This window comes from Emys orbicularis, chromosome 6, assembly GCF_028017835.1.
Source record: "Emys orbicularis isolate rEmyOrb1 chromosome 6, rEmyOrb1.hap1, whole genome shotgun sequence".
Lineage (NCBI taxonomy): Eukaryota > Metazoa > Chordata > Testudines > Emydidae > Emys > Emys orbicularis.
The window spans coordinates 79,670,250-79,697,696 of NC_088688.1; the positions used below are offsets into that span (position 1 = coordinate 79,670,250).

The 27,447-nt window shown below is 41.8% G+C and overlaps 1 protein-coding gene across 2 annotated transcripts; it reads right to left on the bottom strand.

The window, feature by feature from the left end:
* Positions 1-231: 231 nt before the first annotated feature.
* ALDH7A1 (aldehyde dehydrogenase 7 family member A1) lies at positions 232-27,447 on the bottom strand. Of its 2 annotated transcripts, none has more exons than XM_065406118.1 (18): positions 27,300-27,447; positions 26,150-26,203; positions 24,524-24,589; positions 21,117-21,197; positions 16,931-17,054; positions 15,727-15,859; positions 15,018-15,062; positions 13,459-13,536; positions 12,094-12,191; positions 10,654-10,695; positions 8,298-8,392; positions 6,620-6,704; positions 6,251-6,357; positions 4,867-4,983; positions 4,225-4,322; positions 3,975-4,048; positions 1,185-1,260; positions 232-544 (listed from the first exon to the last, which is right to left on the bottom strand). In XM_065406118.1, exons 1-18 carry the CDS (start codon positions 27,351-27,353, stop codon positions 490-492), a joined length of 1,482 nt encoding a protein of 493 aa, XP_065262190.1. In that variant the 5' UTR covers positions 27,354-27,447; the 3' UTR covers positions 232-489. The 2 variants fall into 2 exon arrangements, with proteins under 2 accessions (XP_065262190.1, XP_065262189.1); XM_065406117.1 differs by having other exon boundaries at positions 27,071-27,336.

The window sequence follows — 27,447 nt, forward strand, 5'->3', positions numbered from 1 at the left end:
TGCTACACTGCTTATAAAAGAAAAGGCACTAGTAGAATGTATGTGTTTCATTGGCTACAAATAAAAATGCCCCCCCAAAAGGAAGGCATTTGCAAGTGTCTTCTCTTCAAGGTCATTTCATAGTAAATGATACTGTACTAAGAAATTAGTACACCCACAGCAAGGTCAGTGTTTGGACAAGGGCATAGAAATTCTGCTGACACTGCAGCACATAGAAAAGGCATTGTAAAATTCTGCAGGCCACTTTAATCCAGTGCAAAACCCTTCCCTCAAACATCATGTAATTTACTTTTCAGAACTGAAATAAGAATTTGATACATTATTGAAATTGATGCAAAATATAACAATTGGCTATCTGACACAGAAGTACTGTAGCTGCTGCGTTTATTTTGGTGCAGTATAGTTTCAGATCATTATCTCAGTCAAGGTTAGAAAGTGCATGGCTCTGAAATGTCAGGAGTTTTCAGGATACCCCCTCTCACAAGGTTGTTATTGAAACTTGATTCCTTGAGCCAAAGGCAAATCCTTGCTGTAGTTGATTGTACTGAAAGAGAAACAAGAAGAATTTAGGAAATAGACTTGATCATTAAAATCAATTACAAGAACTGTTTCATGTATACAAGCCCTCCTTAACGCATTTGCCAGTTTGTTTTAAATTAAAAAGCATGGCGAAAAGTCATTTTTACCAATCTCTATAGTGTAGAAATTGGGCATCACAGGAGGATTGCATCCCCTTCCTGACTGCCTCCTCTTGACCAGACTGAAGAGAAGATATAATCCTCCATGTGTCTCCAACCAAGAGTGTTGTGGCAGACTGATGTCTTTCAAATTACTTCTACTACTGAAAGCAACTTCTGCTTCCTAGTCTATACTACGTGTAGGGTAACCAGCAACTGTGAAAAAACGGGACGGGGGTGGGGGGTAATAGGCTCCTATATAAGAAAAAGTCCCCCAAAATGGGACTGTCCCTTTAAAAACAGGACATCTGGTCACCCTAACTATGTGGCCCTCTGCATACAGAAACAAGGATGTTAGTTATTGGCATACATATGGTTCAGGACAGGTGTTTGCTGCTGTGTGTCAATAGTCGCCCAGTAAAAATGGACACTCATAGAAATTAAGTATTTACCTTTATACTTGCCACTGTCAGTAGTGTATATAAATTATGTAAGCCTAGCTCTTACCAAGTGGACCTTCTCATGTATAGTTTCCATGAATCACTGCCAGATTCTCTTCCACCACCAGTGTGCTTTTCACCACCTCACCAAAAAAAAAAAACAACAACAAAATTATTTACACCACTGAGGGGTAGAAGCTCCTTTGTGGTTATTTTATGCTCCCACACTTCAACCAAAGTTATATTTGTACTGCGGGGAGGATGAGAGGTTTTTTTAATAAGTTCAATTAAAACTCTCAGAAGTAAAAAAGCTCTTCTCCTTCCCCCACTTTACAAGAAAAACAGAGACCCACCTCCACATACTCAGGCTGAAAATGCTGGCCTTCACCCATTTTGTCTCTCTGCCTTCCTGTTGACACCTGTATTATGCGAATGGTTGGTTTTAACTGGAGAAAATAACTATGTAGTGTGAGAGCAATGCTATGGCAGTTTTATTTTGTTTTGTTACAGGGTGGGGAGGTTTAGGAGAGAGAAGTGCCAAAGGTGAATATATGTTTTACAGATCCCCTTAGGAAGAAGTTCAGTAGCTGGCACGATATGGAATCGAGTTTCAATAACAACATGCATAGCGGTTCTCTAAAAGCCATTTTTCTTATGCATGCAGCAATTGGAATTTTGGTTTTAATGGTTTGTGCTCTCGGCCCAGTGAGAGGTTGTTACCCATCATCAAGGTATTTTGGGTTACCTTTCCTTCATAGCAATAAATGTTCCAAATGCTATGCTTTTATTAAATAAAAAATTTTTTTTTTAATGGAACGGAAAATTTGCCACTGGCCAAATTCTAGTCTCTGCTACACTAGCATAAATGCAGAGCAATAACATTGATTTCCGTACATTTACAGTGAGGAAATTGGGCAGATTTTGGCCTTAAAAATCAAGTGGTCAGAAGACCTGAAATAAGCTATTCTTAAAGTGGCAATGCTGTGACTAGTCTTTACCAGAAGCTATGCAAGAAGAAAATAATGTTCATAAGGGAAAAAAACAAAAACCATGTTTGTTTGTTTTTAAAATTGAACCTCAGGTTTATACCATAGGCCCCATTGCTGTAGGATATGATCATCTAAAAGCATCATAAGAACATAAGAATGGCCACACTGATTCAGACCAATGGTCTATCTAGCCCAGAATCCTGTCTTCTGACAGTGGCCAGTACCAGATGCTTCAGATGGAATGAACAGAACAGGGCAATTATCGAATGATCCATGCTCTATAGTCCAGTTCCAGCTTCTGGCAGTTGGAGGTTTAGGGGGACACAGAGCATGAAGTTGTGTCCTTGATCATCTAGGGTAATAGCCACTAATGGACCAATCCTCCATGAACTTATCTAATTCTTTTTTGAACCCAGTTATACTTTTGGCCTTCACAACATCCCCTGGCAATGAGTTCCACAGGTTGACTGTGTGTTGGATGAAGAAGCACTTCCTTATGTTTGTTCTAAACCTGCTGCCTATTAATTTCATTGGGTGACCTCTGGTTCTTGTGTTATGTGAAGGAGCAAATAACACTTCCTTATTCACTTTCTCCACACCATTCATGATTTTATAGACCTCTATCACATGCCTCCCCTCTCAAACATCTCTCTTCTAAGTTGAGCAGTCCCAGTCTTTTTAATCTCTCCTCATATGGAAGCTGTTCCATAACTCTGATCATTTTTGTTGCCCTTCATTGTATCTTTTCCAATTCTAATATCTTTTTTGAGATGGAGCGACCAGAATGGCACACAGTATTTAAGATGTCAGCATACCATGGATTTATGGAGTGGCATGATGATATTTTCTCTTTCATTATCAATCCCTTTCATAATAGTTCCTAACATTGTTAACTTTTTTAACAACTGCTGCACATTGACTGGATGTTTTCAGAGAACTATCCACAATGACTGAGATCTTTCTTGTGTGGTAACAGCGAATTTAAACCCCATCATTTTGTATGTATAGTTGAGATAGTATATTTTCCAGTGTGCTTTATTTTGCATTTATCAGCAGTGAATTTTATCTGCCATTTTGTTGCCCAGTCACCCAGTTTTGAGAGATCCCTTTGTAACTACTAGTAAAGTCCAAAGCTGACTGCCATTTTGAGTAATTTTGTATTGACTGTGAACTTTGCAACCTCATTGTTCACCCCTTTTTCAAATCATTTATGAATATGTTGAACAGCACTGGTCCTTGGAGGATCCTATTTACTTCTGTCCCCTGTGAGAACTGACCATTTATTTCTACTATTTTTCCTATCTTTTAACCAGTTACTGATCCATGAGCGGACCTTCCCTCTTATCCCATGACTGCTTACTTTGCTTAAGAGCCTTTGGTGAGGGACCTTGTCAAAGGCATTCTGAAAGTCCAAGTACACTATATCAACTGGATCACCCTTGTCCACACGCTTGTTGACGCCCTCAGAAAATTCTTATAGCTTGGTGAGGCATGATTTCTCTTTACAAAAGCCATATTGACTCTTCCCCAACAAATCGTGTTCATCTAGGTGTCTGATAATTCTTTTCTTTACTATAGTTTCAACCAACTTTCCCTGATACTGAAGTCAGGCTTACTGGCCTGTAATTGACAGAATTGCCTCTGGAGCCTTTTTTAAAAATCAGCGTCGCATTAGCTGTCCTCCAGTCATCTGGTTCGGAGGCTTATTTACATAATAGTTAACATACCAGAGTTAGTAATTCTGCAATTTCATATTTGAGTTCCTTCAGAACCCTTGGGTGAATACCATCTGGTCCTGGTCCAACTTACTACTGTTAAATCTATCAATTTGTTCCAAAACATCCAGGTAGGAAATGTAATTAACATACCAAAAGCACCTCCAATTTCAGCCCCACTGGTTGGAATGTTGACATTTACAACACCACAGTCTGATCCCTTAGGCCTAAGAGCAAAGACAAGATAGACAAACGATGTGAACTTCTGTAGTCACATGGTAAGGAAAAGAGCCAGGTGTCTTCTCTAAAAGAGGCTTTAATGTTGAAGAAGTAATGTTTGACTAAGTGTTTGCAAATTAGACAATCCTGTGTTTTAGAAAGAGGAAAAATATAAGAGTTATACCCAAGCCAGCGGAAAATTCTGCCCAAATCCTTGGTGAAAATGCTGCTAGAGAGACCTTGTTTTACTTCATTATTCCAAGCAAAGACCTCTTCTTCTGTCTGGAAGGAAGTACATAAGTAGTTATGCCAGGACTACTGAAGATAAGCAGTGAACACCACAAAAAGGTACCATGAAAAACAGAATGCTAACTTAAACTAGTGCCATGTTGCATCATGTTAATCACATGGCAAATAGCTGTATACCTAGTCACATATTAGCATGCCTGCACACACTGGTTGTACAGAAAGGCAATGACAAAGAGCTTTCCTCCCCCCCGCCCTCCAATCTATGCAATAATCATCTACAGTCCCGTATAGACTACCATCTTTAAGCCTGGGTGCTTTTTAAATAAGATATATAAACATAACCAAGTCCTGAGCTATGCAGTTATGCCAGATACCCCTACAGTTGAGAACCATAATAATTGGCCAATAATACACCTAATTAGGACAGTTTCATGAACATGACACACACTTGGGAATACTTCTCTCATCCTCCCTCTCCCCCTTGCATGCTTCAATTTAACATACAGGCCATATGCACTATTGAAATAACACTGGACCAAAGCTCATTTAACTCCTCCTTCTGTTTGTTTTTTGTTACCTTGAATTTCAGCACATAAAGAATGGGGGCAAATGTCTCAGTGTGCACGATGGATGCATTATGGGGAAGGCCAGTCACAATTGTTGGTTCAACATAGTTACCAGGGCGATTTAGAACCTTCAAAACACACACAAAAAGTGATAGCCAAGTTATTACTTCAGACAAATCAGTGTTTGGCTTAGGAACTAGGTACACTTAGTGCATCCCATTCAGTAGTTTAGATGCAGTAACTATATCTTGCAATGAGAAACAGAAAACCTTCCATAAGTAGCTAAACTGAACACACTGTACCAAGTTCTACTTAGTAACACATCCAGAAAATAGATGAGCAAAATGTACAGCATTACACATACAATTATACACACAAAATCAAATTGCAAAGTGACCCTACAGACAGTAAGCTTCCCTCTTCCCATCTGTGTTGTGAATGGCAAGCAGGGAAGGTCACTTGAGTGGCTATGTTCTGAATGCACTGAAGGTGGAGACAAAGACTCAAAGACTTTAAGGCCAGAAAGGACGATCACGATCATCTAGTCAGATCTCCTGCACACAGGCCACAGGACCTCACCCACCCACTCCTGTAATGGGACCCTAACCTCTGGCTGAGTTACTGAAGTCCTCAAATCACAATTTAAAGACTTCAAGTTACGGAGAATCCACCATCTACACTAGTTAAAACCAGCAAGTGACCCGTGCCCCATGCTGCAGAGGAAGGCAAATTCCCTCCACCCCCAGGGTTTCTGCCAATCTGAACTAGGAAAAAATTCCTTCTCTGCCCCAAATATGGTGATCAGTTAGACCCTGAGCATGTGGGCAAGACCCACCAGCCAGAAACCTGGGAAAGATATGGATGTCAGGGAGGAGATTGCAATAATCCAAATTGAAGGCCTGGATAAGAGCTTATTATCCTGCTCCACAGGGATGCCTACATGACTCAGGATGTCGTTCAGAGCCCTAGCTCCAGTGTTTCATTGAGAATGGGAGGCCAGGGTTTGGAGGGGAGGGGAGCTGCTTTTCTTTGTGTGAAAATGTGAACTGCAATTAAACAACACAGGAATAAGGAAAGCAGAATTCTCTTTCCACAGATTGGGGAAAGTGCAAGAGACTTGTCCAGGGCCAGACACTGAGTTAGTGGCACAGCTGACATTGAACTCAGGATTTCATTTTCCCAGACTCACCTCAATTCTCTAAAACATGTTGCCTCAGACGTCAGATGGAGCCATCCCCACCCACCATGTGTCGGACTTGATAGACTTAAATATTTGAAGCTCCTGACAGCTTCATACAACCAGTCGGAATATGATCTGGGTTCTCCGTGACCCACCAATCTGTGGTCATTTTTCTGATGCTCTATTCTAACAGCCCGGATAGTAAAAACAATCACCTTCCCACCATACACCACAGAGCCACCCTGCTGTTCGGCTTGTTCCACTGCATCAAGGAACATCATCACTGCTTGTTTAGTGTGGAGAGGCCCATACAGAGTGGTGGCTGAAAAGTAAAAACATATTACATATGGCATAGAGATCAAAGACATTATTTTAGGACAACTGTATACATTTCTAACATGCCTATCACCATGATAGCTGGGAAAATAGCCATTTAATGTGTCCAAGATAAACAAAACAATTAGGATTAATTAGATTCCTCCTCCCTATTTCACAGCTCCCATTCTAACTGAAGCTAACTCAATCATTTTGTAATAGTCTTTTCCCTTTATAAGTAGGAGCAAATAAAATAAAACCCTACTTACAGTCCCATGGGTCACCGATGCGAACCTGTGCATAGGCCTTAGCAAGTTTCTCCACCACCTCATCATGGATGCTTTCATGCAAGAACTAAATAGAGTCACAAGAGTTTTATGAAACAGTTAGTAATATGTCACAGCTGTTGAAATTTGCAAAACTTTGTGTGTTGAACTTTGGGCATCCCTGAAGAATAGGAGCTGTATAATCAACCTCAAGCATTCAAAAAAAGCCTAAATAAAGCCTCAAAAATCATGAGACTGGCTTAAAAACTATTCTCTTTTTTTAAAAAGGGAGTCTTAATTTGCCTTCTGATTTCTGGGTCTTCAGGGGACACCCAGAACACAATTCAAAGCTTTTCTCCACAAGGTCTAAAAAGCATATTTTTCCAAATGAAAAGTTGAGATTACACACATACACATAAAATGCTATAACCTGGGGATTTTTAGGGGAAAAAACCCTCCAAATATCATAAGACTCATGCTAATATTGAGAGAGTTAGCAACAAAATGCCTGTTGAATCAGTCCCCTGTAATACAAAGAGAAGATAAATAGATTTAAAATCTAGTTAGCAACTCTGAAATATTTTCTCTCACCCCATCCTACCCCACTCACTGGACTGAAAATTGAAGACATGCAGTCTCTCTCACTACAAAAGTACTGAAATTTATAGTAGAGCCTTGCTAATCTTCACACTTCAGTCAATTTAAAAAAAAAAAAAGTGCTGCTCCCCATCTCAAGTGAACTTTGATATCAAGTTACTGCTGTGAAGTCTCATGCTAAGATTCAAGCTATCAATTTAAAACTAAATACAAGTCAAAATAAATGGTGAAAACACATTGATATATTATTCTTGCTTTGTTTGCTTATGGTTAATTTGCAACATTCATTTACAGTGGATCTCCCTCATTCATTATAAATGTCTTTCTAAAGCTTATACTGAGTTTGAGAAGAAGTTCCTCATACCAAAATTGCACTTGAACTTTTTATGGTGGCTAAACAACTGACATCTGTAATACTGGTGGCAAGACAAACTAGTTTTTATTTTTAATTTGGCTTTGAAGTCTGAAGTGTAATAATTAGACAAAATATTTGAGCACTAAACACATTAGTTTTAGAATCCTAGACCGGGCAAACTAGTTGAAGTTTTCCTGCTCAAATTATGGTTTTGTTCAGTAACTATTCATCTAAAAAAGGGACATCAGTTAAATTAGTCTCCAATATTTAGATTTTGTTAAAATAAGCTTTTACAAAATAATAATGATATCAACAGAGATAGTCTAAACAATTTTAATATGATGGAAATTGCTTTTTTAAAAACCAAAGAAAATCCCTATATGCTATAATCCAAACACTGTACTACTTGCTAGCAGAAACTGCAGTATATTTCAAATAAATGAAGATGACTGCCTTGGCAATGAAAGCAAAGTGAAATTCAATGAGTATAAAGGATGAGAAATGTTAGATTTTATATTTTAGTTTTAGTGTCATTGGGTATTTTTAAAAAACACATGTAAGGAAATAGTTCTGGAACTTAAAATCATGACCCGCAGGTTAAACAGTCATTTTTCCTGTCGCACTGGCTTTAGATGCATTTGAAGTATGTTTTAAGAATACTCCTGACTGTTCTCCACCTTCATACTGGATGATTTAACTATCCCAACTGTACAATACATATGTACTCACCAGCCTTCTGGCACTTGTGCATCTCTGGCCTGCTGTCCCCACAGCAGCAAATAGAGCAGAGGGGATGACTAGGTTAAGATCTGCATCTTCAAACACTTAAAGAGGAATTGAACATCAAGGTGTAAGTTATTGGCTTCTGGTTCCAAGCCCCTCTAAATTCAGTGGACATAAATTAGTCAACATAGTAAACTCTATTAGGCCTTTCGGGTAGCACTAGGAAAGAGATGAATGAATAGTGTAGGTTAAGGACACTTTAAAACTAGTTTCCTGTATGTATTTGGAATTAAGCACAAAGGTTTGGTTCTCCAGGCCACTTTGAACAAAGTTCCGCAAGCAACACAACTTGATTGTGAATCAAGAAACTGCAACCAGCTTCCTGCATCCCTCCCCTCTCTATTCTGCTTGAGTGGAACCCAGATGGCCTGGAGAAACAACACCAAAGGAAGATCAGATAGCATGGAGAATCAATGCCAAAGGGCTCAAGTGACTAATTCAGTGGACCCAGGGCAGCAAAAGAAAATAAAAAAATCATGAAGCAGAAAAAGAAGTGGTAAGTTTAAAAATTAATATAGCTCAAAGTGGTGTCATACTGGGGTTTGACTGTTCAAAAAGACTTCAGACAGATTAGTCAGCAGGAACTTTGTAGGTTTACAAGATTATTAAATAAAAGGCAAAAATGATCAGGCAACTTTTACCCTGTCACCTAAACAAGACCATGACCACAAAAGGCAGTATGTTTAAAACAACAGGAAGATCATCTATGCTACTTCCTGCCACAAGACATAGAAATAAAACTTAACACAAGTTTCAGAGGGATTTGATATCCATTAGCAAGGTTGGAAATTCAACAATCTAAGAAGGCTAAAAGTGTGCAACAGAGGGGGAAAAAGTGTACCAGGACATCAAGTGTTAACTAGCGTGCATTTCTCCTGCCCCCATTAAGATTATATCTACATAGCAGCAAGGAGGTACAATTCCCAGCTCAGGTAGTCATACATGTGCTAGCGTGAGCTAGTATGTTAATATCGGTGTGGCTGCAGTGGCACAAGCTGCAGCTCGGGTTAGCTGCTCAAGTACAATCTCGCCTGACCTGCTGGGTACAAACTGGAGTACCTACCCTGAGCTGCAGCCCATGCTGCCATGGCCACACTGATCTTGTAGCACATTAGCTCAAGCAGAGGTAGCCCGTGTATAGCTACCCGAGCTGCTCCCCGCTGCTCCCCAAGACCTTGATCCAACTCCCTGGAAGTCAATGGAAAGACTCACATCAACTTTAATGGGCACTAGATCAGGCTTTAAGATACTTAAATCTGAACTATACTACTGGACAACAAAGAGGGAAGTAGATATTTTTCTTAAGAATGTTTCCCCAAAATTATATGCCTATTGGCTGGCCCTTAAGTATAAATATATTCTAGAACTCTAAAAACACAGCTACCCCCCAATTAAAGCCATCCTTAAACATGGTTCTCAAGTGATATAGTTTATATCCCATAATTTGAATATATCAGAAAAATAAATAAAACCACACCCCCAAGGCCCAATACATAGACACATTTTTCTTGACCTTTCACTTGTATTTTCCTAAATGAGTTTGTCCCTCACAATACTGCAAACCCAGAACAGCAGTGCGCTAGTACACAACAACCAGGATGGAAAAATGACCATTCTAGACTTATCACCCAAGCAGAGTGCAATGCAAAAATAAATAAAGCAAAGTTGGGAAAAGTAACAACTGGGAAAAATAAATTCAGATATTACAGTTTTCAGTTAATAGAGAACAGAGGTAGTAGCTTTACTATTTTTAGCTTGAGAAACCCTATAAAATAGAAGTCTTATGATCCAGTGTTTATGTTCAGAACAACCATGTGAAACACCTGGGTGCAATTTATAATGCCCATCTCTCAATGCCAAGATCAGAGGCTGCCTGTTCAGCTTTTTAACGGTGTTTTGTTCCACAGTGATCCCTCTGGCCAGTTAAGGAGAGGCACTGACAGACAAAAGGGATTTCCATCTAGTCCTTGACTGGAAGATGGTGACTAGGATGTAGCGCCTTGAGAGCTGGGAGGTAGAGGACTGCTCATAAGAAGGGAGGTGTGTGTGTGGAGGGGGAGGGATCATTAGTCACATATTATTTAGTCCTGATTCAGCAGGGTATTTCATGTGTTTCAAGTCAGGTACTTGCCTAAGGAACTTATTAAATCTGGGCCTTCAGCTGTGATAGCATTCACAATATGCTAGGTACTTTCCATACACATAAGACGACAATCCCCGATAAAAAGATTAGTCTACTATGAACACAATATTAACATTAGAAGTAACTTGTATGAGACGAGATTATTATATTGTGTATTACCAACAATGGCGTTGTTTCCACCAAGCTCTAACAGACTCCGTCCTGTTAAAATAAGTAAATAATAACGTGAGTTAAGAAGCTAGTTGTGAGTAACAATCATAGACTGTCCCTGTACAGTGACTAATACCTTATTCCATGAATGCTCCCACTGAAACCAATGGTACTACTCAAGGACTAAGGATAAGACAGTCTAGCCTACAGTGAAAGTTTTTGCTTTAAAAATTTTTTTTAAAAAACACTAAAGTAGTGCAGCGTGTGAAAGACACGGACAATGAGAGAGATGATAATGAAATCAAAGGGGATCAGCAAGAAAAATTAGCACTTGTGCTTATTTTCCTGGCAAGCAGGGCCAGCTCCAGGCACCAGCTAAAGAAACAGGTGCTTGGGGCGGCCAATACCAAGTGGCAGCACGTCCGGGTCTTCGGCGGCAATTCGGCAGCGGGTCCCTCAGTCCCTCTCGAAGCGAAGGACCTGCCGCCAAATTGCCGCCGAAGAGTGGAGTGGCGCAATCGCGCTGCCGTGGCTTTTTTTTTTTTTTTTTGCGCGCCGCTTGGGGCGGCAGAAAGCCAGGAGCCGGCCCTGCTGGCAAGTTTCCTCCAAATTTAGAGATTTAGGACGGTATGGCCTTCCATTCTTTGATGAGCCTTGATAGTGAAAGCTGCTCTGAATTATATAGTTCAAATCAGGGAGTGACTGAAGAGAGTGCAAAATGCAACCCAAAATCCTCAAATGGAGGGATAGTGGCCCAAGGCTTTTGGTTCATGTGGCGAATAGTCCATTGAAAATATCTAGATGTTGACAACCGGGCATGGATCCAGGATTCAGCAACACTTCTGCAGCAGAGGCAATTTGTGATATCCTGATGATAACACACCCTCCCATGGTGGGGGCAGCTACACTTGGGTCCGGAGAGGCAGTTACGCATGGATAACCCTCCCAGAAATCAGTGCTGACCACAGTGGCATCATCAGGAGGAGGGATAGCTCAGTGGTTTGAGCATTGGCCTGCTAAACCCAGGGTTGTGAGTTCAAATCCTTGAGGGGGCCATTTAGGGATCTGGGGCAAAATCAGTACTTGGTCCTGCTAGTGAAGGCAGGGGGCTGGACTCAATGACCTTTCAAGGTCCCTTCCAGGATATCTCCATTATATTAAATTAAATCACACACTAGACAAGAATCAGGTAGATTCAGAGAGGCCATCAAAAAACAATTTGCAGGCCCACTGAGTACAGCAGAGGCCAGATTTCAGGAGACTCTAAAAAAGTCCTGGATTAGGCTAGAATTAGCAGAAATGCAGCTTCGCTGCTGCACTTGTAACACAAGTTTAAAAAAAAAAAAAAAAGGCAACTGAGACAAGTTCTATTTGTCAGAGTTCCCTCAGCCCCGTTTCCTAAACAAATGAAACACTTAAAGGGGAAAAAGCAAAAATCTACATACTTACCAAATCTCTCTTGAACCATAAGTGCCACCTGCTTGCCCACCTTAGTGCTGCCAGTGAAAGACAGCAGGTCCACTCTCTCATCTCTTGCCATTGCTGTGCTACATAAGAGAACACAACTATCCTCAAAAGTGCGTACAATTGGAGAAAGTTGACATGAGAAATGTGTTTCTTAATTATAACTAGGGCTATGATTTTGTCACAGAGGTCTCTGGAAGTCATGGATTCCGTGACTTCCATGACTTGAGCCTGCAGCGCCTGGGAGCTGCAGGGTCTCCCCACCAACCATGGTAGCTGGGAACTGTGGGGCCCAGAGCTCCCAGCCATCGCGGGCCGTGGGGGGACCCTGCAGCTCCCAGGCACTGCGGGCTCAAATCACGGAGGTCACGGGCGGTGGAGAGACCCCACAGCTTCCAGAAGAGACCCCAGGGGTGGTGTGGGGACCCCGCAACTCCCCATTTTGTCATGCATAAGATAAATTCATAGAAGCCAATGACCTTTCTTTATTGCCCATGATCTGTTTGTAATTTTTACTAAAAATATGCATGACAAAATCTTAGCCTTAATTATAACAAAAGGTTACATTTACGCTTTTGAAAGCCAGGAATACAAAACAGATTTAAAAGAATCAAGTCAGTGCCTAACTGGAATGCAACTCAAAGAAGCGTAAGTGCCATATTTCCATGTCAGATTCTAGTACCGTGACATCTGCACTAACTCTGAAGTCTAACCCTGCCTACAGGAACAAATCTGTTTAAGCACTTGTTTGCTGTTTGTACAGCACCATTGGCATGGCAACTAACCTAATGCTATCAGACCCATGCTATCAACTACAACTTGGGGTGTAGGCCTGCCAAGGCTTTAGGCACTTTGTGGGCTCACATGCACCTCTATGGGAGTGAACATCCCCCACTGGCATGCCCATGAAGGTTGTTGGGGGGAAGGGATATAGCAGGGACTATACCCAGGTTGTATTCTTTATGGCAGTTCAGAGAGTTTGTTAGATGTTGCTACAAAGTAGGGGGAGAGGGGAAGAGTTAAAAATGGGGACAAATACCCTCACCAAACTGGAAGCTAGTAATATGGTTGTTCCAGCAATGGTCCATGGAATTATTAGTTACATATTTACAGTAGTGCCAGCAATGTGCTGGATGCCTTCCAATCAAGATAGGATGTTTCCTGCGCTAAAGAGTCTATGGATAGACAGGCATGTCCAAGTTAGAGGCAAATAAAACAAGGTAGATTCAATTGGTTTCTAAGTGGTAGTACAAGGTTCAGAGAGCGCAAAGCTATTTTCAAACTAGACTATTTCCATAAGCCACCCTTCCGCCATTCCCTTCCCCACAAAATGCAAGAAGTTTTGCCTACCCGATATCTGCTCCACCACATATCAGGGAGCAGATTGCACCAGGCACTTTGTTATCCTCCAAAACTTTGGCTACTATCCTAGAAAAAAAGAGAAATTTCTTGAGAGGCTGGGATTTGAGAGATCTCAGTCAGATGCATGTGATAAAAAAAATCAGCAGTTAATTTTTTTTTTTTTTTGCGACAAGGTGAAAATAGTAAGAGTCTATCATCTGTATCAGGTGCACGGTTTATATATAAATATATTCTCCTCTCTGAAAAGATCTTTGTCCAGTGTAATAGTAAGGCTTATAACAAAATCCACATATTTAAAATATAGTGCATCTTCCAGGATGTAACTGGCAAAGAGAAGAGAGATGAGCATATAAAATCCCAATATAGCATAATTCATAGTATTTCCTTTGGAAAGGAAAGGAAATTATTCGCAGAAGTAGCATCTAGCATTTGGGGGGGGGGGGGGACAGGGGCATACTCTCAGGAATGAATAGTATTATAAATTCATAGATTCTAGGACTGGAAGGGACCTCGAGAGGTCATCGAGTCCAGTCCCCTGCCCTCATGGCAGGACCAAATACTGTCTAGACCATCCCTGATAGACATTTATCTAACCTACTCTTAAATATCTCCAGAGATGGAGATTCCACAACCTCCCTAGGCAATTTAGTCCAGTGTTTAACCACCCTGACAGTTAGGAACTTTTTCCTAATGTCCAACCTAAACCTCCCTTGCTGCAGTTTAAGCCCATTGCTTCTTGTTCTATCCTTAGAGGCTAAGGTGAACAAGTTTTCTCCCTCCTCCTTATGACACCCTTTTAGATACCTGAAAACTGCTATCATGTCTTCTCTTTTCCAAACTAAACAAACCCAATTCTTTCAGCCTTCCTTCATAGGTCATGTTCTCAAGTACTGTAAATATTGTAGTACTTTCATTTCTTAAAACAGGTTAAAGTGCATACAAGCCATCTCCTCAATGTATTGATAGTGTCATCACAGGTGTCACCGAGTGGCATTATTACAGTTGTCCAATTTTTTTTTTCCTTTGCATGTGAGCAAGTTTTGATTCTTGGGAAGACATGCTGGCTTGTTAGTTTTGGATTAGGCCAGGTTCTGTTTTGAGGCAACTTCAGGAGAGAGAGAACTGTGCAAGCATCAGGAGAGTTTGCCTCAAGAACTAACACTAATCAGAGCCTGAAGTTGCTTCCTTAAATCTAGGCATTGGTGTTGGGCTGAGGTTCCTGGAAGACGGAAGCATCAGCATGCTGTTTCACAGTCTCACTCAGAATTGGTATGTGCACAAACAAAACATGTTACACTTAGAGCATCACGTAGACTCTCCATCATTGATTTCTCCTCCACTGAGAAGCTGAACTGCAAGACCCCAGACATCTGCTACTGCTCAGCAGAGGACTCAAAAAAGGGGCAACCAAGGGAACAAATTTATTCAATATACGTTGTTATTGTCTGTATGGCAGGGGAAGGAGACGAAGCCACTCTCGTCCCAGCCACAAGATCTCAGAGACAAAGTGCAAAAGCAATTATATGTACATATATTCAAAAACTTACTTTGTAACAGCTACGCTAATAAGGGACGTTGTAGGAGCACCTTTCCTTTAAGAAAAAAAAAATGCAAAATCATTTTCATTCCCAAAAATACAAAATACCTTATGCAACTCTTGTAATACGCAAGGAATCAGAGTTAGAGGTAAGGCACTGTAAGCTTAGCCAGACATTTTCAGATTTGAGTGTCTAAATATTGAGCGACTTCCATCTAAGTATCTAGCATTAGAGGTGTTACAGATCCAGAACTTCTAGTGAAGTGAAACTGAGCTACAGGTACCCAGAACCTTTGAAAATAAAACAACTTATTTGAATGCCTAGCTCTATGTACCCAATTTTTAAATGTCAACCATATTCTCTATAATTTGTATGACAGTAAAGCCTAGAGGGCTCAATACCTAATTGGGCTATCTGTTACAGTCATTGTGCTAGATGCAGTATAGACATGAATTCCAAGACATCCCTGCTTCAAAGAGCTTACAGTAATATAAGGTAGAATAGAACTTTTAAGCAGGACTTGAAGACAACCTAGAGATATCACAAGTGAAGAGTTTGTAAATGTGGGATGAATAGCAGATACCTGACCTTTCAAATATAGTATTCCTTACATGCCTGAGAGTAGCCTTACAAACATAACTCTGCTGTGATGAGCAAAGACTACCACTATCAGCATTTTAGTTTAAAGTATTTGTTGCAAAGTATTTGAGCATCTTACCAGAGGCAAGCATTCCCACAGATCATTGCAATTGCATTATTCCAACCATACACTGCTACGGGGAAGTTAAACGCAGTGATAATTCCTACCAATCCCACAGGATTCCACTGTTCTATAAGGGCATGGCCAGGTCCTGAAAACAAAGACACAAATTAGAGCAATTTGATTGTGTGTGCGTGCCTGACTGTTTTGCTCAATAAATGAAAAAAGAAAAGGCATGGACTGCAACAGATCTTCAGGATCTGAGACAGAGCCAAAGTTTGTTGACTTTTGGGACCCATCTATTTTGTTTATCAGAAGTAGGTGGATAGTTTATCTTATCTTATTTGCAGTGATGTGGGCAGCACTCAATTTATTACCTTTGTATTGGCAATTGTAGGACATTTTTTAACACAACGTAAGTTACTTGCTGATAAATGCACCAGAATTCATTCAATAGTTGCATAGTTATCAGAACAAAAACATAGCATAAGCTCTGCTGCATAACAGAGAGTATTTTTCTAATAACCGTTAGGACAGACACAAAAAAGTCAATGCAGATAGCCTGCTAGGGAACAAAAAGAGAGAGGTCAGTTTCAGCAAAATTGAATTAGAGCTGTCTTGGTGCATGGCAGTATCTTAATACATAGAAAGGGTGTTTACATTCCAGCTAGATGATCTGCTGAAATTTATTTCAATAATCCACAAGCCAGATATTTCCATCAAACAGCATCATCTCATTTTTCAGCAGAACTTTAATAGCTTTAATGAAGTCTATTTGTAGGAATTAATTACTCATACAATATATGCTGGTAAACTAGTTGTAAGGAATAATCATGTCAGTTGGATAATGAGGGAAACAAAAGTACAAGCATGTTTCTTGCTGACTCATCAATCTGCAAAGTTTAATTTGTCAACAGGTTTCCCATGTCTTAATGCAAACTAGCTAGATTTTGCTGTACTCATTCTATACTTTGATTTAGCGACTTTGTTAATGGAGAGGAACTCAGTTCTCTGTTACTGTATGTATGCAGTTTCTAATTGAGACAAGAATGGATGCACTCTGTAGCACCAAAACAGATCATCACATAGATCAAACAAGTCACAACAGCAGATACCGTAAACTGGTAACTTGCATAAATATATAATCTACAGTGCAGTAATGTAGAACGAGCTCCATTATATCCAGAACTTTATAAATACAAATTTTAATACACGTGCTTACTTTCTGAAGGCAAGACAGGTCCACCGATCATTCGGGACAAGCCAACAGCATAGTCACAGACATCAACATATTCCTGAACTTCGCCAACACCCTCGACAAAAATCTTTCCCATCTCTAGTGAGACCTGACAACATTAAGAACACACAGGATCATTTTTTAGTCTCACATACTTTAAGGCCAGACGGGACCATCATGATCATTTAGTCTGACCGCCTACACATTGCAGGCCACAGAACCTCACCCACCCACTCCTGTAACAGACCCATAACTTCTGGCTGAAGTCTTCAAGTCATGATTTAAAGACTTCAAGTTACGGAGAATCCACCATTTACACTAGTTTTAATCTGCAAGTGACCCATGCTCCATGCTTCAGAGAAAGGCAAAAAAACAAACAAACAGGGTCTCTGCCAATCTGACCTGGAGGAAAATTTCTTCCCGACCCCAAATATGCCACTCAGTTAGACCCTGAGCATGTGGGCAAGACCCTCCAGCCAGACACCTGGGAAAGAATTCTCTGTAGTAACTCAGAGCCTTTCCATCTAGTGTCTCATCACCAGTTGTTGGAGATACTTGGTGGCAGCAGTCACAGATCAGCTACATGCCATAAACTTATCAAGCTCAATCTTGAAGTCAGTTAGTTTTTTTGCCCCCACTGCTCCCCTGGGAAGGCTGTTCCAGAAATTCACTCCTCTGATGTTCGAAACGTTCGTCTGATTTCAAGCCTAAACTTGTTGATGGCCAGTTTATATATTTTTGCTATAAGCTGGGGACTTACCAGTTGGAAGCGACAGAGAAGACACAGATGTATTGATTGATGGCAGGTTGACTATGAGCCGCCAACGTGATGGGCACGTAAAAAGACTATTCAGTGCTATTCACCTTTCAATTCTCATATTAATCCCCATCTTCTCCAATTTAACTAATAATTTCCCATGTGGAACTGTATCAAATGGGACAGGGCAGGGTGCAGAACATGGCACCTGCTACTGCTGCAGAGACACAACAGGCTAGGAGTCTGAGTTCTGGGTTCAAAGGGCAACTTATCTTTATGGCCACTATGAGTCTGCACCACACTGCACTCAAGATCAGCCACACAAGGGGAAAGAGGTGCCCTCCTCTGTGACTAAGGGATGGATGTTGGAGGGGCACTTGAATTTTTTTTTTTTTAATCCACCAACATTCATCTTTTAATCCACCAACATTCCACACAAGGAAATAAAGGAACAAATCAACAGAGCCAGACGTGTACCCAGAAGCCTCCTGCTACAAGACAGGCCCAAAAAAGAAACCAACAGAACTCCACTGGCCATCACCTACAGCCCTCAGCTTAAACCTCTCCAACGCATCATCAGTGATCTACAACCCATCCTGGACAATGACCCCTCACTTTCACAGACCTTGGGAGGCAGGCCTGTCCTCGCCCACAGACAACCTGCCAACCTTAAGCATATTCTCACCAGCAACCACGCACCGCACCATAACAACTCTAACTCAGGAACCAACCCATGCAACAAACCTCGATGCCAACTCTGCCCACATATCTACACCAGCAGCACTATCACAGGACCTAACCAGATCAGCTACAACATCACCGGCTCATTCACCTGCACGTCCACCAATGTTATATATGCCATCATGTGCCAGCAATGCCCCTCTGCTATGTACATTGGCCAAACTGGACAGTCACTACGCAAGAGGATAAATGGACACAAGTCAGATATCAGGAATGGCAATATACAAAAACCTGTAGGAGAACACTTTAACCTCCCTGGCCACACAATAGCAGATGTTAAGGTAGCCATCTTACAGCAAAAAAACTTCAGGACCAGACTCCAAAGAGAAACTGCTGAGCTCCAGTTCATTTGCAAATTTGACACCATCAGATCAGGATTAAACAAAGACTGTGAATGGCTATCCAACTACAGAAGCAGTTTCTCCTCCCTTGGTGTTCACACCTCTACTGCTAGCAGAGCACCTCACCCTCCCTGATTGAACTAACCTCGTTATCTCCACACTGATTTATACCTGCCTCTGGAGATTTCCATTACTTGCATCTGAAGAAGTGAGGTTCTTACCCACGAAAGCTTATGCTCCCAATACTTCTGTTAGTCTTAAAGGTGCCACAGGACCCTCTGTTGCTTTTTACAGATTCAGACTAACACGGCTACCCCTCTGATACTCAACATTCATCTGTATCTGTAAAGGTGCTGGAGTGTTTTCTGGGTGAATTTCTGCCTCCCAAAAGGTTGATAGAGGGTTCACCCAAGGCAAGGAGTGGGAGTTTGAAACTACTAGGGAGGGGCGTCCCTACCTCATTAGGAGGAGTCATAGATCCAAAGATACCATTATGATCATCTCCTGTATAACAGCAGCCATAGATTTCAAGCAGGGTTCTAGTATTTTTTTTTCCCTTATCAGATTGAGAACCATGTAATAACTTCATGCTTTAGCAACTCGGAGCTGCATCACATGCTGTCTCTAGCACATTTTTCAGACCTCTCTCTGTCCACACTAGGCAGGGAAACAGTACTCTGAGTAAACACAGAGGTACCTAGAACACTAATTCCATCCTGGAAACTATCTAATGGTCCAACAGCAGCAATCCTCCAACTTTTTATATCCTGCACCAGCACTTACTGAGATCCTTTCACAGACCATCTCACCTCCTAAATCCCTCGTTCTCCACATAGACTCATAGATTTTACGGTCAGAAGGGACCATTATGATCATCTAGTCTGACCTCCTGCACAACGCAGGCCACAGAATCTCACCCACCCACTCCTGTAACAAACCCCTAACCTATGCCTGAGTTACTGAAGTCCTCAAATCGTGGTTTAAAGACCTCAAGGTGCAGAGAATCCTCCAGCAAGTGACCTGTGCCCCACACTGCAGAGGAAGGCGAAAAACCTCCAGAGCCTCCGCCAATCTGCCCTGGAGGAAAATTCCTTCCCGACCCCAAATACGGCGATCAGTTAAACCCTGAGCATGTGGGCAAGACTCACCAGCCAGCACCCAGGAATGAATTATCTGTAGTAACTCAGATCCCACCCCATCTAACATCCCATCACAGACCATTGGGCATATTTACCTGCTAATAATCAAAGATCAATTAATTGCCAAATTAGGCTATCCCATCATACCATCCCCTCCATAAACTTATCAAGCTTAGTCTTAGTTCTCACAATTTTTCAGATCACCAGAAAGAACTTATGTTGAAAAGCTCTGTATGAGAGGAAGTCTTCTTTCAGGACCGTTCTAGTATCAATGCCCTGTCTCACAGAAAGGTGGGAAAGCAGCATGGTGACAGTTGAGCACGGTAAAGGTCTTTGTTTGGAAAGAGGACAGTTTCAGAATCATTTACATTTTTTCCTGTTTTGACAGGTGTGTTGAGGACAATGCTCTTAGGGGAAGGGGAGAAACTGGAGATGACAGCGTGACCAGGAGCCTAGTATCGTTTTAAGACCATTTGTGAATTAGAGGTATGATTTTTTTCAAGTGCTAGCTCCCAACTCCATTTAAGTCACTAAGAATTTGATGACTGGCTCCAATGGGAGCCAGCAGAGTTAGACTAATTCTGAACACCTTTGAAAACCCCATCCTAGGTTTATTAATTCATAAATATTTGTGGCCCATTTCCTGTAAACAAACTGTCTTTTAAAAAACCTGAAGCAGTGCTTCCCACACAAGACACAAGTTACAACAAATACAGCTTTGTGAACTGGTACAAGAAGGAAGGGAGAAGGGGTAGTGGATGAAAAAGAAAAATATTGATCGAATTCTGATAGGATGACCAGATGTCCCGATTTTATATGGACAATCCTGATTTTGGGGGCTTTTTCTTATATAGGCACCTATTACCCCCCAACCCCGTCCCGATTTTTTACACTTGCTATCTGGTCACCCTAAATTCTGAACCTGAGAATTGTGACAGCATCACTTTAAAACTCTAAACTGAAGTGGCATTATTTTTAAAATAGGGCACCAAAAATGCAGACTTACATTTAGTTTCCTTTAAAAAAAAAAAAAATCTTATTTGTTACCACAGATCATTAGTGGAAACCAAAAAGTATTTAGAAGTTATTAAGACTAACAATTTCTCACTTAATTACACAGAGCTACATTAAAACCAGAGTCAAACATAATTTTGACTTTTTCAAATGTGTACACGTTTCTCTGGACACCTTACCAAGCTTCCCAGATCTTTGATTTTCTTTCTCAAGGCATCGCCAATCTGCCTCACTATTTCTCCACGTTTAGGTGCAGGAACCTAGACAAAAAAAAAATTTTTTTTTTTTTAAAGAAACTGATTCAGAGACTAAACTGCACCTTCTGCTACAGGCACTTGCAGCCAGGCCACTATTTACATTAAGGGAATGTGACGGGTTGGATCACAGAAACCCCCTTGGGAGCTGCCACCCGATGTGCAAAGACTACCCCTGCTTCTGTTTTCCCTGCCAGCTCAGGACTCCAGCACCCTGTCTTGCTGAGCGAGACACTCCAGTCTGGCTCCAGACACAGACCCAGGGTCTGAATCACTTGTCCCAAAGCTGCAAGTTTACCTGAAAACAGCTCCCAGAAATGTGCTTGTCTTTAGCACTCAGATGCCCAACTCCCAATGGGGTCTAAACCCAGATAAATCCGTTTAACCCTTCATAAAGCTTATGCAGGGCAAACTCATAAATTGTTCGCCCTCTATAACACTGATAGAGAGATATGCACAGTTGTTTGCTCCCCCAGGTATTAATACATACTCTGAGTAAATTACTAAATAAAAAGTGATTTTATTAAATACAGACAGTAGGATTTAAGTGGTTCCAAGTAGTAACAGACAGAACAAAGTAAGTCACCAAGCAAAATAAAATAAAATGCGCAAATCTATGCCTAATCAAACTGAATACAGATAATCTCACCCTCAGAGATGCTTCAGTAAGCTTTTTCTCAGACTGGACACCTTCCAGGCCTGGGCACAATTCTTTCCCCTGGTACAGCTCTTGTTCCAGCTCAGGTGGTAGCTAGGGGATTCTTCATGATGGCTCCTCTCCTCTTCTGTTCTCTTCCACCCCTTTATATATCTTTTGCATAAGGCGGGAACCCTTTGTCCCTCTGGGTTTCCACCCCCCCTCACTGGAAAAGCACCAAATTAAAGATGGATTCCAGTTCAGGTGACATGATCACATGTCACTGCAAGACTTCATTACTCACTTGCCAGCACACACATATACAGGGAGACTCACAGGTAAACAGCCCTCTGCAGACAATGGGAGTCATCAAGATTCCAAACCATCATTAATGGCCCACATTTTACATAATTACAATAGGCCCTCAGAGTTACATTTTATATTTCTAGTTTTAGATACAAGAGTGGTACATTTATACAAATCAGATGATCATACTCAGTAGATTATAAGCTTTGTAATGATACCTTACAAGAGACCTTTTGCATGAAGCATATCCCAGTTACGTTACATTCACTTATTACCGTATTTTCTCTAAAACTATCCCAGTTATATTATATTGACTTATTATCAAGTTTTTATAAAACCATATAGACTGCACAACGTCACAGGGAAGACCAACCAGTTACTGTATCTTTGTCCTCTCTCCTCCCACTGACTACAGTGGGCTACTCATGTTTAATGTTAGGCTGAATTCTTGCTGAATCAGGGCCTCAAATAGAACTGCTCATGGGAATAAGGGTTTGCAGGTTCTGCATCATTGGCTGAATGCAGTCTTCAAATTACTGTTCTCCTTATCCTATTCCAGTATACATGTGGACCATTTTCAAACAGATATGAGCTTTAGGGACCTGTCAGAAAGTAAATTCCTCACATATCATGCTCACTATGCATTTTTACTGCCCTCCTTTTTAGTCCAGCCAGCCCTGATTTCACATAGTGAATTGTGAATATCTTGCTAGAGCCCAGTGTATAATGTACTTACATGACAGAGCAGTTGGCAACATAATTCCCTATTTTAAAAGATGTCTTACGTAGCTATGCTACAGAAGCCAAACTGTCCAAAAAAAAAAAAAGCGATCTAATCCTTTTGGTTGCAAAAACAACCTTCAGGACGTGAGCTTTATGTAATCACTCCAGTAATATCTACCAGAGTCTGCAGGCAGGCTGAAACTATAGTACTGTTGATATTAATGGGAACAATTCATACTCAGCTGCTTATCGATTCTGAAGCCTACTATGAATATTTTAAATGTTAACCTTGTTAACTATATTTCACTGCTGATAATTTCAGCAGAAAGAAAGCTGATGAGCCATATTCTCAACTAGCATAAATATGCTGATGTACACTAGCCAAGAATTTGGCCTGATATATTTATCCATCATTGTTGGATGTATTATTATTGGGATAAGAGCAGCTATTTTCACTAAAAGGTTTCTGGGGTGAGAAAAATAATGAATTGCAATATCCATCTTTCCCAAAATTAAAAAGTTACCCAAGGGGAAAGAAGATTAGTGCCTTCCCCATTACCACAATGATCAACTGCCCTCCTAGATACTAAAACCTCCTCCATGGGCAGCTTCAGGGTGGCGGGAGAGGACAAATCAACCAAACAAGAAACATCTCTCTGACAGACACACACACCTTTTTCTTACTTAGTTTTAAAGACTTCTAGCTTCCTTCCACTCTCTACAACAGCTTCTATAGTACAAAAACACATTACAATACAAATGTCTGTGGCACACTGAAAGTTTGGAGACACATTTAAATGGTTTGCATTTTATATCAAATGAACACATTGGACCTGGAGGGCAGTGAGGGCTTGGAAAAGGTGCTGTGTGATTATGAGGTCCTTGCTGCGCAATTTAGGTTTAAGGTATCGTATAGGACAGAGGTGGGCAAACTACAGCCCGCGGGCCACATCCGGCCCACGGGACCCTTCTGCCCGGCCCCTGAGCTCCTGGCCCGGGAGGCTACCCCGGCCCCTCCCCTGCTGTTCCCCCGCCCCCGCAGCCTCACCTCGCTCCGCCGCCAGCGCAATGCTCTGGGTGGCGGGGCTGCGAGCTTCTGGGGCAGCGCAGCTGCAGAGCCCAGCCTGACCCAGTGCTCTGTGCTGTGCGGTGGTGACAGCGTGGCTGGCTCCAGCCGGGCAGCGCGGCTGTAGAGCCGCCAGCCACTGGTGCTCCAGGCAGCGCGGTAAGGGGGCAGGGAGTGGGGGGAGGCAGGGTTCCTGGGGGGGCAGTCAGGAAGGAGAGGGGGGGTTGGATGGGCCGGCGGGGGGCAGTCAGGGACAGGGGTTCCTGGGGAAGTCAGGGGACAAGGAGAAGGGGTGGTTGGATGGGGCAGGGGTCCTGGGGGGGCCGCCAGGAATGAGAGGAGGGGTTGGATGGGGCAGGAGTCCTGGGGGGGGGGCAGAGAGAGGGGTAGGGGCCGGGCCACGACCCCTTCCCCTAATGGCCCTCCATATAATTTTCCAAACCCGATGCAGCCCTCAGGCCAAAAAGTTTGCCCGCCCTTGGTATAGGACATGGGGTCTTGATTATGTCTCTAACAGAAAAGGGTAATTTAGTAGTTTCAGGGGTCCTTATCTGCTGTAGAGACACTTTCAAAAATATGAATAATCATTTGTCAACTTACATCTGCCCATATTTTCCATGCCTCTTTAGCTTTCTTTATTGTTTCTTCATAGTCCTCCAAGCTGGCCTAAATGAACAAGGATTGGGGGGGGGGGGGGACACAAAACACAGAAGTCACTTTGCTATTGGTTGCCTGAAGCTGAAATACAGAAGAGGCAGTGAGCATGACTCAAGCAGAATGGATTTTCTGTGGACAGTGCTGAATTGGGAGGTATCATTCTTTAGGAAAGTTATATTCTAAGCTACTGTGTTCACAGTGTGACATGCTGGTTTCTAACTGTGCTGACAAGACAGTTGCTAGAAATGAAAATTAAATTGGAAAATTAATATAATAAACAAAGATGTCTGGGGAACATATCTACTATCCTAGCCAAAGTTTACAGTTTAAATAAAGTTTTCCTTCAGCTGTATTCCCCTTGGGAAAAAATCACGGGAATACACATAGCCCATTTAGTGACATTTTGCTTTATTATTGTAAATCCCACTATTAATACAAAATAAAAATAGTAATAATAATAAAAAGTACTGCAGAGTATCTACCCTCCCAGCTTCACTCCTTTGCACCCAGCCCATCGGGATCTATGAAGCCTGAAACCCTTGGAGGGTTGGGGAATAAAGAGAATAGGCTAACAAGCCCTCTCTCCCCCATGCTATATCTCCTCCATCTGGATCTACTGGTTTGTGCTCGCCTCACCTATGGGACCGGAAGGGCAGCATTTGAGCTTAAGGGTATGTCTACACTGAAAGAAAAAAAAGAGGGGGGAGGGTCGTCTTAACAAGGGTTAGGTAACCCATGTTAGCTAACTCAGGTTAAAACAGTAGCGGAAACAAGGCAACTCTGCTTTTTAACTAGGTTAACAGCCTAGGGGAAACTTGGGTTGAACTCGAGCTGTGAACCTGAGCTGCTGTCTTCACGGATATTTTAACCAGAGCTAACCTATGTTAAGAATACCCCTTTTTTCTTTTCCCCACAGTACAGACATACATTTTTGAATGTTGTTTTTGTAATAAAGAGGGTAGAAATTTAGTTAAGCATCACAGCACGGAAGTTGTCCAACTATATTATGCACAGGTTGACCAGTGAAATTGTGAAGACTCTTGTTCCATGTCATTGTTGCTATGCAGTGAAACCATGAAGAAAAATATCAGTTTCAGATACTTGGATGAGAAAGTTATGAACAGAAGCAACAGGCACTAGAGCTAGTCACAAAATAGGAGCTTCCCTTACATCCCCCAACTCCTTAAAAAAGATTATGGGAAGGGAGAGTAGCAGAATCTCCTCCTTTTCTGCAGCACCTCCAAGACTAGAGAGACTGAATAGCAAAATTGTCCCCTTCCCTCCAAAACACAGGCAGGAGGTTGGGGAGGGAGGGTGAGACCATTGCAGCCACCCAAGAGCTTCACATTTACCAGCCACCTGATTGCCAGAGACTAATATGGGTAGAGGACTCAGAGACAGCAACTTGATCAGAATTTCATCTCCCTCTCCTTCCTAGCAGCTGGGGTGGAGGACTGGCCTTCTCACCAGGGTTTTGGACTTTATTTTCCAAATTAGCCTTTGGCTACCATGTGCCTTTTTTGAGCCCTTGCTCTAAGTAGGCACCAGAAAGAGAAAAGACAAACTTACCTGTCGCACACTTGCTATTGGCTCATCATTAGCTGGGCAATATGTTGTCACAAGCTAAAGAGAGAATATTTTACAGTCAGGTTAGGAATATGCATAACTAGGGGTAAATGTTGGTGTGTATTGGATGGAGAGGGTATGATACCTAGGGTATTAAGACACAGTGACTTTTTTTATGCAAAAAGGAATATAAGCAATAATGCAAACACATACAAAAATATACTAAACACAAAGCGTGTCAGAAAAAACTACACCAACCAAGGAGATGTTCCAGGTGGGAGAGAGACCAGACTAGATGCAACAAGATAACATCGCCCTACAAAGGAGGCAAGCCAAATAATACATACCAAAAGCTGGAGCGTAAAGAAATTGCCACATACAAACTTTTGGTTATTCAACCCTAGTGACTATTAACTTCAGAGGGCCTATAACGGGGGATGGGGCAGACAAACATCTCTACTTTGCTCTCCCACTGAGAAATTTTTTTGCACAGAAACAATAACTTTATAGGGTTTGGTGGCACCTTAAAGACTAACAGATTTATTTGGGCATAAGCTTTCGTGAGTAAAAACCTCACTTCTTCGGATGCATAGAGTGAAAGTATAGTTCACTCTATGCATCCGAAGAAGTGAGGTTTTTACTCACGAAAGCTTATGCCCAAATAAATCTGTTAGTCTTTAAGGTGCCACCAGACTCCTTGTTGTTTTTGTAGATACAGACTAACACGGCTACCCCCTGATACTTTATAGGGTTTCAAAGCTGTCCGACTGCAACATAGTTAACAAGTTTTTTTCCTTTTTTCGGCAGCACATTGATTTCAGGCGCCTCCAGCTTTTGGCAGCAGCTCGCTTTTCCTAATCCAGAAAGTCAGCCACTCTTTAAATCAATGCCACTGGTTCAGGGTTCCTCGAGCTACAAACCTACCTCTCCTCTTCCTCCCCAGATCCCATTATACACGCCTTCATTTTCTTCTTTCAGTCCCAGGTCTTTCAACCACGCATACTGGGGCTGATTGATCAGCAAAGTAGACATGAATGCAGCAGGCCTCTTATAAGATGCTAAAATTCTCTTCCTCAGTAAAACGTGCCTGGAGAGAGCAAAGCTTAGCTGCAGCATAGCGAACAGAAGCTGTAATACAAGCAGTCAAACCTACTGGAGGCAGCCAGCAATACGTAGCCCTGACCCACCCCCAAACTCTGGGAGACATGATTGGTGAATTCAGGGGTCTGCCCACATTCTTTTTCCGGGGAGGTTATTCAGCAGGATTGTCAAGACAAGCTGTTCCTCCAACCAGCGATACA

Excerpts from the sequence above, each read along its gene's own strand:
- ALDH7A1 (XM_065406117.1), bottom strand. The coding sequence starts at position 27,262 with ATGCTGCAGCTAAGCTTTGCTCTCTCCAGGCACGTTTTACTGAGGAAG. Across the intron at positions 24,590-26,149 it reads CAATAGCAAGTGTGCGACAG|GCCAGCTTGGAGGACTATGA; the intron begins GTAAGTTTGTCT and ends TTGTTCATTTAG. Across the intron at positions 12,192-13,458 it reads TGTGGTGGAGCAGATATCGG|CACAGCAATGGCAAGAGATG; the intron begins GTAGGCAAAACT and ends TCTCTTATGTAG.